Source organism: Esox lucius, chromosome 20 (genome assembly GCF_011004845.1).
Source record: "Esox lucius isolate fEsoLuc1 chromosome 20, fEsoLuc1.pri, whole genome shotgun sequence".
Lineage (NCBI taxonomy): Eukaryota > Metazoa > Chordata > Actinopteri > Esociformes > Esocidae > Esox > Esox lucius.
Genome location: NC_047588.1, coordinates 27,798,838 through 27,813,811, shown reverse-complemented (window position 1 = coordinate 27,813,811; position 14,974 = coordinate 27,798,838). Strand labels below are relative to the sequence as shown.

Here is a 14,974-nt window from a genome sequence, read left to right as displayed (position 1 = left end):
CATACACAACACCCCATAATGACAAAGCAAAAACATGTCTTTTAAAATGTGCCATTATACTGATAATAAAAAAGGGATGGTGTTAGCAAGGTGATAAGTGGTACCTTATTTTCATTTGACGTAGCACATGGAATTCAGACCTAATACAGAGTTGTCCTCATGCCCAGAGTACTTCAGGTGGCAGGTCATGTGCCTTTTACTCAAGGGTGCTTTCCGTCAAGCCACCCTAACATAAATGCTACTCCCATCTCTGCATAGAAACTCTGAAGCTATAGGGACCAATGGATTCTTGGTCACCTCCCAGACCAAGGCCCTTCTGGCCAGATTACTTTGGTCAACAGCCAGCTCAATGAAGAGACATGGTGGTCCCAAACTTCTTCCCATTAACAATGACGATAATTTATTTTATAATCTTCCATAGATGCCTATGACACAATTCAAATCTCAGAGGTCTATGGAGAGTTCCTTTTACTTCATGGCTTGTTTTTTGCTCTGACAAGCACTGTGATGTGTGGGATCTTATACATAGTAGACTGGTGTGTGCCTTTCTATATCCTTTTCAATTAATTGACTTTGCCACAGATGGACTCCAGTCAAGTTCTACAGAAATCTCAAGGATGATTAATGGAAACAAGATGCATCTGAGGTCAATTTAGAGTGTCATGGCAAAGGGTCTGAATATTTATTTATGTACATGAGACATGAGATACAGTTTGGCATAAATTGGCACACATAAAAATCGATGTGTAGATGGATGGCAGAAAAAATATATAATCAATTATAAATCTGTCTAAAATGTTCAAAATGTGGAGAAAGTGAATGGGTCTAAATACTTTCTGAAGCCACTGTGTCATTCTTTTGAAATTATTTAATATAACTCTCCTGATCTGTACCTTTCAACAATGAGATCCCATAAATATTAAATTCTATGTGAGCATTTTAATGGCTAATCAGAATCACTTCAATTGATGTTTGTTGAGACCAAATAATACTTGATTTTGTATATGACTATTTGAATATGAACACAGTTACACCCCCCATTATATGCACACATGCAACTAAGACTATTTTTTGTTATTTTTCTGAGATATTATATATTTTTATAAAATTATAGGAGTTAATATAATGCAGTACTTTATAAAAGGATTTAAAAAAAATGCTCAAATATGGTTTGTCTTGACTTCGTCCTTTATATAAACAAAAACTGAATTTTCAGTCAGGATGTGTAGAATTATGAAATGTTTGATATCCAGTGTAGATACGCATAAGGTGCTTAGCAGATATCCAGTAATCAGGTTGCAGCTCAGAGAAATTGTTTTTGAAGGTGTATGGTTTATTGAAAGGGTCGAGTTTGAGAGTATTTTGCAGTTAATTCCAGTAATTGGTGGCAGTGAACTGAAAATAATGGCAGCTTGAGGAAGGGTTTACTTTAGGAATAACCTGTGTGAGTTACCTACCACATACTGTAGCAGCTTTCTGTTGTTTTATTTTTGCCTAAAAGAGAAAACCCAAACCAGATGTTATGCGTTGGTCAGGTATGTATAGAACAAAGTTGTTGTTGGAAGCTTTGTCACAAGGTTCAGCTTTAAAACATTTGTAATTTCTTTGTGTCATTATTACTCCTTTTTTAACTAATTATTTATTACATTATTAGTATATGTTTATGTATTTAATGTAATATAATGAATAGTATGTTGCCTTATCTACAACTGTTCTGTTCTCTGCTGTGTTTTATGTGAACCCCAGGAAAATTTGCATGTGCATCTGCCATTGGGGAAGGCCTACTAATGAATTACGCTAAACCTGTAGATTCATGTGCATGTTGTTATCATAGATCAATCAGGGTGTATTAAAATCGATTTTAATTTGGTATTAAAATGCAATATTCGTCATGTTGTAAGTGTTCAACACAATATTGTCCCACACAAATAAATACAGTATATTCTAGAACCCGCAGTGGTCATTATATTTATTTATTTAAGGCATGCTAATACTCCCTTTTTAATCCTTTCCTTAACCGTTTTATTAATTCCCTTTAATTTTTTTATCCTTTCCCTCAGACATTATATTTTTCCTACCAATTTCTTTGTTCATTCCACAATTATTTAATTCCCTAAATGTTTTCATTAATTCCCCGTGATTTCATTCATTCATTCTCTGCATTTTTTTAAATCTTCAATCTGTGTTTGAAATACAAAGATTTTCTTACGTTTTAAGTTTTAAACACAAAAGCATCCTCAAACAGTGCAACTCAGAAACATTTTGTGTGTAAGCCTGGCCTTTTTGTTGTTGTTGTAAGAACCTAAATTGCAGTGGTGGATGTACAGCAAGGGGATTGCATGGGAAAGACATCCACACTTGACCCAAATGTTACAAAGCTTGGAAACAGCAGAAGATTTACAAGACAAGATTGCTTGCCAAGGGAATCCAAGGTGTCATATATAGATTCTTATGATAAAACAACTTCAATTCTGCATTAACCATTGAAGTTAATGCATGTAGGGTTTTTTTCTCCATAAAAACCTACATGAGGGAGAAGATTTTTTTTTTAAATCCAAAGGAATAAACAAAAAGATAAAAAAATTTAAAAACATAGACCATGGACTGTCAGACCAATATTTCTTTGTGGGGAGCCGTTTCTATCTAAATGGTTGGAAAACCTGAGGAAATAACACCCTACAAGATTACATTTCAACAGTGTATAACTGCTCCACATGCCTAATAAACGGAATCGGGTTACAAAGGTTGAACCCAAAGCCTGCAGCAGGTAGCTTTCATAAATTACCACTAATCCAGGGAATAATAAAATGTTTATTGCAACAGTAAATTTGCAAATAAATCTGTCATCCGGTCGTGCCAGAATGATTGCATGTCGAAACATCTATTTGACAGACATTTATTTTCTATATGAATGAAATTGAAACATTTGTCAAATAGACGGCAGCCATTTTAACAAGTCTGGTTGGTGAACGCTTTGACCAGCTGCAGCATGTAGCCCGTACTAAAATGGCTTCAACCTCCCGCAGGGTCGGAGTCTATTTCTGACGGATTTTAATCAATATATATGATTCGGTTTAACTGGTGATGACTGACATCATATATATCATAAATATTTACTGAATAGAAATAAGAATAGTTAAACATGAAGTTAGCCATAGATAGCATCCTTGCTAACCAAAACAACTGAACTAGGTTATGCTACCCGGAAATATTTCACGGGCCGGAAAGGACCGATGTTAAGTGAGCACACGTCATTCACTTTTACCCAAAAAAATTATCACGGACCGTCCAAAACAATTTAGCCGACAAAAACATCATCAACTCATCAGTGCCAATGGGGATTGATGCTGTCATATGGCGAGGAAAATGTTGCAGCCTCAAATACTGAGTATTTCGAGTGAAAGGGGGCCGAGCATTCAACTAGCTCAGCATCAGTGAAAATGGCTATGGCTAACGAGTCGAAAACAGGACGCAGAAATGGAGAGCTAAGCGAATGGTAGCTAGATGTTAGGAAGGCGTGACAGGCCGCATCCATCTAGCCCTGAACTTGTACTTGATGTGTAGGTAAAAGCATTTTCTATCGTTCTTCCGAGAGGTATTAAGGATTATTAAATGCATATTATTTTAATACTATACCTAGCAAGCAGTGTGTGTTGTGCATTTTTATGGTTTGCGTGCGAAATCTTGCACGCGTACATGAAACCTCTAGCTCGCGCTAAAAGGAGAATGTTATACCAAAAGCTGTCAGTTTTGCATGTTAGCGCGTCTTTGCAATATCACCAATGTTTGTCTATGCAATGTGCAACCAAAAGTTTATAGTTTCCCGTTGTATTGTGCAATTATGCCAGATTTGCAGGGACTGAACAACAGTTGCTGATCCTGAATTTCTGTCCTCCACAGGATTGGTCTTCTGCATTATGTGAAAGGCAATCAAAAAGATCTCCCCTAGGTTGTTGGGGGACTCGTACCCCTCGCACATATTTAGACTCATTGACATCTGTCCAAATTTAAAGGTAAGAGCTTCCATAACGTGATCCATATCTCTTGTTGTGACACAGTGCTCATTCATATGCAATAATTCAGAATACCTGTGTAATAAAAAAAAAAGCTCTAATTTTTACTGTTGTAGTGCAATCATTAGATATATGATATACAGTTCATTAAGCTAATTAAAAAAGAGAGGACAGGAGTATATACAATTTGTCTGTAAATAGATATTTGTCTGTAAAAATACCAAAAATAATGTGTGGCTTTAGGAAATCTTTTTAGGGATCTGTATCAAAGCATTAGAACATTGAATAACAACATTATCACTGGTTTACAGTTTAAGTTATTTAGTTGTGGCTTTGTGCATTGTGATACTTTGTGCACGTTGTCCTGCACATTTTGAAAACTATTTTTTGTGATACAGAAATGTGAAACATTATAGTACATTACTAAGTAATGTTTCTATTTTATTTTGTGGCTTCTGTTATATATTTGTGTTATTTCCACTATTTTGCCACCCTAGATTCAGTTGGTCTTACTGAATTACCCTTTAAATCCAAATTACAAGTGGGAAACTCATGTCAAAGCAGGTCAACCATCTTGGACAATGTGGGTTGTCTGAGCATTGTCAATGCTAAGCAAGCCAGAAGGGCTACATGTAATATTAACAGGGTTAGCAAATGTATCCAGCTAGTTAAAATATTATTTCTTAAAAAATTGCACCAAATTTAAACACATTTATGCTGACCTAGCACAGTGGTTCCCAACCTTTTTCAGTTACTGTAATTTTGCTATGCTCTGAGTACCCCTGAAACACCCCCTCAAGATAATTTTACTAGTAAGCCTATGGTGTCACAAGTGTTATCAAGTGCCCCCCGTTGATAGGCCCTGTACCCCCAGGGGTCCTAGTACCCCTGGTTGGGAACCACTGACCTGGCACATTTCCATGATCATGCCTTCTTGGTCTTCACAGTCTAGATGCAAAGAGAATCAATGCATTTTTGATGACCTCATACTTAAATGAAACATGCCTGAGCCAAAGTATTTGCAGTGAGCAAGAAGCCAAGCGGCGCAATTTGGCTTGAACCTGTAGCACTCCAACTTTGCTCTGGTCTGCTCAACAATGAGCTCTGGGCATGCTTTGCCCTGCATTTTTAGTTTTTTGCCATCACCCGTCTTTAGATATTTTTGTTTTTTGCCATCATTCGTCTTTAGATTTTGTTATACCTCTGATATGCTTGGTGTTTAGTGTTTATTTTCTGTTAGCTTACTATTAAAGCAGGTGGTAGCCAACATTTATAGCAGAAAGTACACTTTGAATGCCCGTAGATGTGTGCAAAATGTCCAAAATGCTGCTATATTACAGCTAAATAGCAAGTACTTTTTCAATTGCCTCGAGTTTGCTAACCAGCTAAAAAAATCACTCTTTTTAAACCATTTGTTTTATTGTTTTTACTTTTCATTAAGGATTAAGATCAGACAGCTGACATTAACGTGATACAAAAACCTGATTAGCATAAATAAAATACAGTAGAAAATGTGACTGTTCATTTCAAAAAACATGTTTTCACTTTCCCCTTATGGGGTATTCTGTGAAGATTATTTCTATCTCCTGATCTGAAAGACACTCTATCTAGACATTCAGATCCATACATGACCACACAGATACATACACATGTATACACATACACGCATACATTCAGACGGGTGACAAATTTAAAGGAAAAACCAACATAACGTGTCCCAGTAAGGTGTTGGGCCACCAGAGCTGCATCGATTCTACGAGTCTCTGGATCCCCACCTGGAGGGATGAAATGTGATTCTTTTAAAAGAAATTCCCTCATTCGGAATGATGGTTTAGAGCGCTGTCCAACACTTCGGTCCAAAACTTCCCATGTGTTCAACTGGGTTGAGACCTGGTGACTGCCATAACATATGATTGACATTATTTTCATACTCATCAAACTGTCCTGTGACCCCTCATGCCCTCTGGATGGAGGAGTATTCATCCTGGAAGAGACCCAATAATGAACCTTCTTTTAAAGTCACTTACATCCTTTCCCGTTGCCATTTTGATCAAAAATCTAGGTCAACTGGGCCTGCTCAGCATTTTATAAATGCCATAGAGCATGAAAGGATGTTAATTGCGTCATGCATTACATCTGTATGGAAGCATCTGCGTTTGTTTCCTCCACTCATTTATTCACGTGTTTCGTTTGATTTGTCACCTTTCTCTACATGGATACAAACCTATATTGACCTGTTAAGCAAGGAAAAATTGTGACTGAATATTAGTTATTCTTTTTGGTGTTGAACTTTCTCAATCCAACCCAAACTGAAGACAAAAAATAAATAGGACTAAATATAAATGAAAATAATAATATTGTATTTTTTTCTTAAAGCCTAGAAGCACTTGACAATTAGCCACTTACAATTTGGTATTTCAAAGATGTTAGTGAATTTACACGTCAGGCAGTTATGATTGTAAATGTGTATTTTGACTAATGTAGTTTCTGTTTTTCAGCGAAAAGAAGCCAACATCATGTTCCACAGAAAGAGTGAATGAACAGAACTGGATAAACAGAAAATATGGATGAAAACACTAGCTGAAACAGCTAACAAGCAGCTGTCACCTGACTGCTCACTAATAAAAATTGTTCTGTGCCATAAAACACCAACACAAACCAACAAACAGGATTAGGCTAGACAAAGACTTCATTTCCCACAATACTATACTGGCTGTGTTTAAACGACTTTCACTCCCAAAATGTTACCAACTCATTAATGTGACAAAGAGCATACGGTATCCCCATCCAAAAGAACTGTAAGGACGTTGCTTTTGAGAACTATCCTCCCCAAACGCACACATACAGTGCTCACTGTATAACCCCACTCCCCACAAACCTGCTCCCTCTCCTCTTGAATGGAGAGTGGTGGCAGTGGGCGATCGGGCGGAAGTAGCAGCAGCCGAAGTGCGCGAACAGGTGGGAGCAGCAGCGTTATCGGGCGGAGTTCAGGATCCAGCCGAGGCGACTCGGGCGGTTCCAGGTCGAGCAGTGGCGCCGCAGGATCCCTCGGCCGAAGCTCAACTGTCGGAGGCAGCGGTGGAATAATTGTCGCCGCTCCTGGCACTGGAGGTGTGGCTTCTGCACCCCCATGTGCCAGCGAGTGGGAGATGTTCCAGTTTGGAAAATACAATTTGGACATAATAGAGATGCTAAGCGGACACCAGGCCCATCAGTTCAAAGGCCTCGGTTTAGAACGACAGCTACAGCATCAGCAACAGGTGCAGCTTCACCAGCACCAGCTCCAACAGCAGCAGCAGCAACAGGCCGAGACCTCAGGGGCCCTCTTGTCTGGGCTTGGGCTTGGGCCCCTCCAAGGGTCCAGAAACAACGCCTTTTCAGATTCCGCCTCGATTTTCGGTAAGATGAGCGCACCTCCTCCTCCCCCTTTACAACAGCAGCCCTCGTCGTCTGCTCAGAGCTCAAGGTCCAAGTCGAGCAAGATGAGTAGCAGCAGCTCGAGCCACGTGTCGGGCTACCCGCAGTTCCTGCGGTCCTTTCACCCGACTGAGGCTGCTCTGGCACAGGAGCAACTGCATTCTGGGGTGGGCCGCTTCGAGCACTTTGCCGGGGCCAGCGGCGGTGGAGGTGCTGGGGGATTGGGAGTTGCCCCTCCTCCGCCACCTCCTTTGCATCCAGGCCTCTCGGTCCCCCAAGCTTCACCCGGCCCTTCGTCATCTTCCCCCTCCCCCTCCAGCTCAGTGGCTACGAACAATCCGCCCAGCAGCAGCGCTGTCACCTCTCTGGGCCACCAGTTGGTCGGGGCCCAGTCTGATGCACGGAGCCTTCACCAGCAGTTCAGTTGCATGCTAGCTGCTAATCAGTACTTTCTCTCTGGGGTGCCTGCTAATGCTAGTTTAGAGCAGTTTCTGGTTCAGCAGGGGACCCACAACCACCTGGGGTTAGGTTTAGGTCAGAGTGAGGGTTCCGGCTCGGGCCTGGCTCCGCCTCCTGCCCTGCATTCCTCTCATTCCCACGGTCACTCTGCTGCCCAGCCCCAACAGCAGCCACAGCCACCACAACAGCAGCAGCTGCCCCCCCATACCCTGTCTCACCCCCACTCTCACTCCCATCCCCACCACCCCCTCCACCCAGGCTCACAGCCCTCCTCCCTGGGTGGTTTTGACTTCCAGGGCATCCCGGTTCTCTCCTCCAACCAGCTGGCCTCCCTGATGCAGCAGGAAGCGGGCCTGCCCCTCCCCCTGCCGCTTCATCTTTCCCTCTCCAAGGATGACGGCAAGGGGGACAGCAGCGGGGGTGGAAGCAGCAGCAGCAGGAGGAAGAAAGCGATGGCTGGTTACCTGCCACAGAGGAAGTCAGACGGGGGTAGTAACAGCAGCAGTGGCCATGGTAGTGGGAACCCCAATGCCAGCAGCAGTGCAGGTGGTCTGGGCCATGACCCCTCCCCGGGACTGGTCGGGGGAGGGGGTGGAGGGGTCGGCATGACCGGTTTGGGAGGAGATCCATCCCTCCACGCCTCCTCGTCGTCCTCATCCTCATCCGTTGTCTCCTCCTCGTCTTCCTCTGCCCCCTCCTCGGCCGCTGCGTCGGTCCTGGTCACTAATGGTTCTCACCTCTCCAAGAGTGACAATATGGGCTCCCTGGGGTCTGCGCCTGCGCAGGCCGACACCGACCCGCTCTACCATTGCGGCGAGTGTGGCAAAACCTTTACTCACCTCTCCAGCCTTCGCAGGCACCTGCGCATGCATGAATCTACCGCCGCAGGTACCAGCACGAACGCCAGCATTAACCCAAATCCTACCCACATCCAGCCCCCGTCTGACCCCAGCCTCCCTCACTCCACCCAGGACCTGGGCTCCCAGTCCAACTCCCAGTCCTCCCAGCAGTCATCCAGCTCGGCCCAGACCTCGTCCTCCTGCCCCAGCCCGGACAAGACCTTCCATTGTTCGGAGTGCGGCAAACACTTCAAGAAGAAGGGGCACCTCCTTCAGCACGGTGTCATCCACTCGGAGGCTCGTCCGTACGGCTGCAGCATCTGCTCGAGGGCGTTCAACCGCCGCGAATCGCTGACGCGGCACGAGAAGATTCACCAGGACAAGCCCTTCCGCTGCCCCGCTTGCGGCCGGTGCTTCCGGGAGAGCACCTCTCTGCTCAACCACGCCGCCTCCGGGACATGCGGCAAGCCCGGGAGGGCGCTGAAACCCCAGGGTGGCAGCAAAGAAGAAGCTGTGGGCGAGGGTGGAATGGGGGGAGGGGGTGGAGGAGGGAGTGGCGGAGGAGGGGATTACCAGGGCGGGAGAGGAGAGATATATGGGAAAACGGAGGAAGAGGAGGGCGTAATAATGGGAGACGAGGAAGGTCAGAAGTCCAGGCTAGGTTGCGATGGTGGCCTGTTTCAGTCGGGGAGGGGCGGAAACGGCAGCAGAGACAGGCCGGAAAGTAAATACCCCGCTGATTATTCTCGGAATCGTTACACAGGCTACCATGACGATCACCGCTCTCAAGGTAACCCATCACCATGTTATTCTGGCGCCTCCCCATGCGGCAGCGGGATGGCGGGCCCGGCGCTGAGGAAGGCGCCGTTGGCCCCCACGCTGCACCCGCACCCTCAGAGCCAAACCCAACATCACCAGCAGCAGCAACCCCACCTCCCCCTGTCCTCCCTCCTGGATGACTCCGAAGACGACGTTACCAGCTCGGTCAACAACGCCATCTCTGCCATCGCCGCAGCTGCCGCCAACTGTGACATGAACAGCGGGAACAGAGGCGATGATCGGAGGGATATTATCGGGGGGCTTTTGGGCGGGCTGGGCTTAGGTCCCCTGGGTTCCCCTTCCTCAACATCTGGGATAGATAAGAATTACAGAGGGGGGAACCAGGACGGCATGAGTGGTAATATGAGCCACAACCAACAGCAGGAGAATAATCCGCAGAACCCTGCTGCCAAACCAAAACGTCCCCGGAAGCCCAGGAAGCCCAAAGATCCCAATGATCCGCCGAAACGCAGGCAGTACACGCCCAGAGCTCCCAGAGGGGCCAGCAACGTCCCGCGGCCGTACCTGTGCAGCGTTTGCGGCCGGGGTTTTGCCCGCCGCGAGACCCTGCGTCGCCATGACCGGGTCCACACCGGGGAGAAGCCCCATCATTGCACAACGTGCGGGAAGTACTTCAGAGAGGCCTTCCACCTCACCAAGCACCACACCGTTCACTCTGGGGAGAAGAATTACAAGTGCAGCCTGTGTGGGAAAGAGTTTGGCTACTCTCAGAGCCTCAAGAGGCATGGCAAGCTCCATCAGAAAGGAGAGATGGAAGAGGTGCCCACAACACCAGGCGGGGAGAACCTCGGCAGCTTCAACTCAAACCCCTCGTGTGGTATGAGCCAAGACAGGGAGCAGAACCAAGGAAGCACCTCCTCGTATTACTCATACCCCCAAGATGTCAAACCCCAAAGCTCTAGCAGCCAGCCCCCGCCCAGGCTCTACACCTGTGCGATATGCTGGAAGTCTTTCCGCCATCACTTCCACCTGACGGCTCATCACCAGACGGTGCACGAGAATGGCGGCGAGAAGCTGTTCAGCTGCGAGGTGTGTGGGAAGGCGTTCGCCTACTCCAACAGTCTCACCCGACACAGGTTGTCACAGCACGGCCTGACTCGCTCCAGCCCCACCAATGCACCGGGGGGTGCCAGTGGGTCCGACGGCAACGGTGCCCCTGGCGGCGGAGTGAGTGGGCCTGCGTCAGAGAGCGAGGCAGCCACCAACGCCCTCCTTCAGATGGCACCTTCCACCGAGGGCCACGGGGGGCAGCAGAGTCACAGTGTTGTCACCCACAGCCACCAGCAGCAGCCGCCTCAGCCCCCAGCCGGCTATTCCCCCCTGTTTTACGATGCTGGTACGGCCCACTCCTCGGCCTCTAGCGTGCCTCCCTACTCCCAGCCGCTGCCGCCCAACTCCACCATCATGCCCCCGCAGCACCAACATTCCCCAGCAAGAGTGAAGGGGGAGCATATCTACCCAGCCGGGTCCAGCAGTCACACCCTTCACACGACGGCTCCATTCCAGCCCCTCACAGAGCTGCCATCTGACCACCACCATCACCACCACCACCACCACCACCACCATTCTTCACACCACCACCACCACCGCTTAGAGCCCCAGTCTCAGCCGACACACCACCAGAACATTCAGTCACACGAGGACACCAGGCACAAGAAGAAGAAGAAAAAGTCCGACAGGAGGGAGGGGAGGGGGGATATGTGGGGGGAGGCCTCGGGCTTAGTCAGAAACGAGGGGAATAGAGACAAGAGGAAGACGGGGTCCGTTTCACAAAAGCAGCGTAGGAAGAAAAAACTGCTTCTGAAGATAAGACGGGGGGGAGCAGGAGGGGGGGGTTATGAGCTGGTCACAACAGGAGGAATGAAGATCCAGATCCTGTCGTCTCTCAGGGGTCCTGCGAAACGTTTTGCCTGCCCCATCTGTCCCCACGCCACGTTCGCCCGCCAGGCAGGCCTGTTGACCCACAGGGCGGCCAAACACACCAAGAGAGTCCTGAGCCCCCAGGAGCGCCTGCGCTGTGGCGTGTGTGGGAAGCAGTCTCACCGGCTCCTGGCTGCCTTCATCCACCGGGCGACTCATCAAGCCCGGGGGTCCTTCTCCTGCAGACGCTGCTCGGCTCGCTTCTGGAACGCCCCCCTCCTCCGCAGACACAAGGTGACCTGCCGAAATAGGGCCAAGGGACTGCCGCGAGGTGGCACTATCAGTCTGAAGTCATCCAAGAGGGCAGGGGAGAGGAAGAGGGATGAGCAGGGGGAGATGTCATCCCTGCAGACAGAGTATCGTTATTGAGCCTGCTGACTGCTGAAGTAGTGGCATTTAGAATTTCACTGATAAGAGAGGCGCAGCATTTTGGAAAAGACATCGGAGATGGATGTTTTTAAGCAAAACCCTTTTGGGTGGGTAGGGGGACTTTGAATTGGCCTTGTCTGTCTGGACCTCATCAACTCAACTCTTACTGTCAACTGACTGTTGGAACGTGTATGTGTGTGTGTGTGTGTGTGTGTGTGTGTGTGTGTGTGTGTGTGTGTTAACAACATGAACTACTGTAGATTAACCAAGGATCAACTGAAATTCGTCCATCAGAACTGTACGGAGGACGTTGAAAGACATGACTGTTTTCATAGGATCATTAACCCTTAAGTGCATTGACACTATGCTTGGCTGACACTGTGCAGTTATTAGACAAGTCTAGGTGATTTGACCTGCTAATGTATCTCTTCCCCCACCCCTTTACTCCTAGCCCTGCTATACTCCTCGCTGTATGATAACTCTGTCTCTGCTGTGTACTTTGTCTTGTTGATGTTCCATTAGAGCCCTTTTGGGGAATTCTTTTTTTTTTATGTGAAAAGTGCATTTAGTAGGAGTAGGGAGTGGGGGGACACAGACTTTTGGTTGGTAGAGAGACGGTCTGTCGCTGCATGTGTTTTCATTGGTCAGGTGGTTGCCCAGGTTGTTAATTCACAATGTGATGTTTAATTCAGTACATCCCTAAAAGGATGTTTTAACGATTTTACAAAGTTGCAGAAAAAAATTTAAATCCCCCTAGTAAATTAATCATATCTTAAAAACGGATTTTAAGAAGGTTAATATTAAGTTATGTAGGTATTCACATCCAGCCAAAAAAAGTGACATAAAAGCCTTTCTAATCATGATCACATTATTTCATTTTCATGCCTGTGGAAACATTTATAGCTTTTATACCAAGAGATTGAGATCAAGACAGGATGTGTACTGTAACATATATTGTGTTAATATCTTATCACTGTTGTATTTTTCTTTTCACAAAATACATTATTTAGTTTCAACCGTTTCTTCTCTAAAATGGGTTAACAGCTAGGAGCTGTCATTGTAGCAACCGGTCATGATTACATGTAGTAGTGTGTGTAACTGAATCTGTCTACCTGCTAATCTTCATCTTCACCTTTCCTCTTCTGTTGTTTTTTGCTGAGTTGCAATCATGTTCCCTGTCAAGCCTTGTCTTTTCTTCTGAAGAAAAAAAGAAAAATAATAGTACATTTCTATCACTTTATTTACTTAAGTAAAACGAAGATAGTTGATGATTATACTTCATTCAGCAAGATAGTTGTTGATTAGACTTCAGCATTGAATAAAACACGTGTTCTCAGCTGTGCTTTTTCTCCATGTATCTTTTAAGGTAAATAATGAAGATCAGGATGCTTACTGATAACTGAACGTTTGGGTATTGAAACTATAATGAGTAAAATGTTACAAATACCAAAATCAGTATAAACGTTTTAAAGCTTGTGTCCCAGATATAGTTGAATAGTTGTGTGAGCCTGATGGATTTCAGGATGTCGTCATGGATACCAATAAATTTAAACTTAGTACAACTATGGTTATCCATCTGATTGGCTGGTCATTTCATGTTGTATTTGACCAGGAATTATGTTTCTTTGCTTTGGTTGTCATGACCCCAATTCAAAATTGGCCACCACTGAAAAATGCTGAATAAATATTGAATGGATGTCTGCAGCCTGCAATAATATGTTTAATGCACTAGATGGCAGCAGGCACCTGATTTCTCTTGTTTTAATCCTTGGCCCTCATGAGGTAGTGTGGCAGTCACATGGATTTTACACTGATAGGGGGTGGATTCAGGAGACAGAACGTGCAGTGTCCATGTCTGATCCGTGTGTGTGTCAGTGAGTGTGCGTGCATGCGCATGTAAGTGATTTACTGAGTGTGTGCAAATCTCTGAGTGTGTGTCTGTGTGTGTGTGTGTGTGTGTGTGTGTGCAGTCTCATGCTTGCATGTGAGTGCAAGCTTAATATGTTTGTGTATGACAGAACATCTATGTATGGTACATACCCTAACTGAAAGACCATAGTAACCTAATGGCTAGGCCATGATGACATTATCAAAACACAACCAAAAACCTTTGGAAATGATCTGTTCTAATCGTCTTTGCAGGTCATTGTTTTGATGCTATAAGACATGATTGCTTGTGTATGAAGCACTAACGTGGCTGTCCCTCCCAAGCAAAAGACAACGGCATAGTTTCATTTTGAATGGGTAAAATTAAATGTCCCTGTGTGTAGGAAGAAACGCCTTAGTTTGCAAGACATAACTCTTTTTGTGTTTTGTTTTCTAACCAAGGTTACAGCATGATGTTACAAAGGCCTGAGTAACTAGAAGAATTTACCTTTAGAAGTCAAGGCATTAAAATTACACAGTGAATTTAAGAAAGACCCTTTTCAATTGCTGAGAACAAACTTGTGTTTTTGCTAAGAGATGTGGGGGATGAACACATTGTATAAGGGTACTCAACTCTTACCCTACAAGGCCCGAAGCCTGCTGTCTTTCTGTTCTGCCTCAGAAATAATTGAGTCCCAGGTCTAAAAAGATTAATTACAGAGTTGCAATTAAAACTGAGTTGAGTTTGAAGAACTAGAGGTTGGAGTGTTGGGCCTTCAACAAAATGGTTCCTGGTTTATATCATGAATTGACATGGTGAAGGAGAAACCCCAGAGGTTGTGCCCTTGAGTAAGGGTCTTATCCCTAATTGCTCATATACGTTCATCTGGAAAAGAGCTCCTGATAACTAACTGAATGTGATTTTTGTAAATACTGAATGTGTAAATGATTTTGTTTTATTTGTTGTTTTAAAAAAGAAAAAGAAATTGTAGGTGTATAGACGTTTTTAAGCTGTTAACTTAAGCTTTTGTTTATAATATAATTATTTTCTCATTATTATTATTAGATAATAGTTTCCATATTTTTGTTACTAAGTATAGTTTTTTTCTGTTTTGATACATTGGGACACTTATGAGTCCTGCAAAATGTCCAAATATACAATGCCATGCAAAATGAATAGCCTTCTAAATTGCAGACAGTTATGTCTGACCTAAGTTAAGTTTGTTTTTATGAATGTAGGCTATTATAATG

At 45.0% G+C, this 14,974-nt stretch overlaps 1 protein-coding gene across 2 annotated transcripts; it reads left to right on the top strand.

Moving 5' to 3' along the window:
* Window positions 1-2,994: 2,994 nt before the first annotated feature.
* On the top strand, window positions 2,995-13,424 carry si:dkeyp-69b9.6. Of its 2 annotated transcripts, none has more exons than XM_010884887.4 (3): window positions 2,995-3,560; window positions 3,901-4,013; window positions 6,512-13,424. In XM_010884887.4, exon 3 carries the CDS (start codon window positions 6,911-6,913, stop codon window positions 11,855-11,857), a length of 4,947 nt encoding a protein of 1,648 aa, XP_010883189.2. In that variant the 5' UTR covers window positions 2,995-3,560; window positions 3,901-4,013; window positions 6,512-6,910; the 3' UTR covers window positions 11,858-13,424. The 2 variants fall into 2 exon arrangements, with proteins under 2 accessions (XP_010883189.2, XP_010883188.2); XM_010884886.4 differs by having other exon boundaries at window positions 2,995-3,564.
* The last annotated feature ends 1,550 nt before the right edge of the window (window positions 13,425-14,974 follow it).

What these genes read in the sequence shown, in the direction of transcription:
- si:dkeyp-69b9.6 (XM_010884887.4), top strand. Translation starts at nt 6,911, where the DNA reads ATGGAGAGTGGTGGCAGTGGGCGATCGGGCGGAAGTAGCAGCAGCCGA.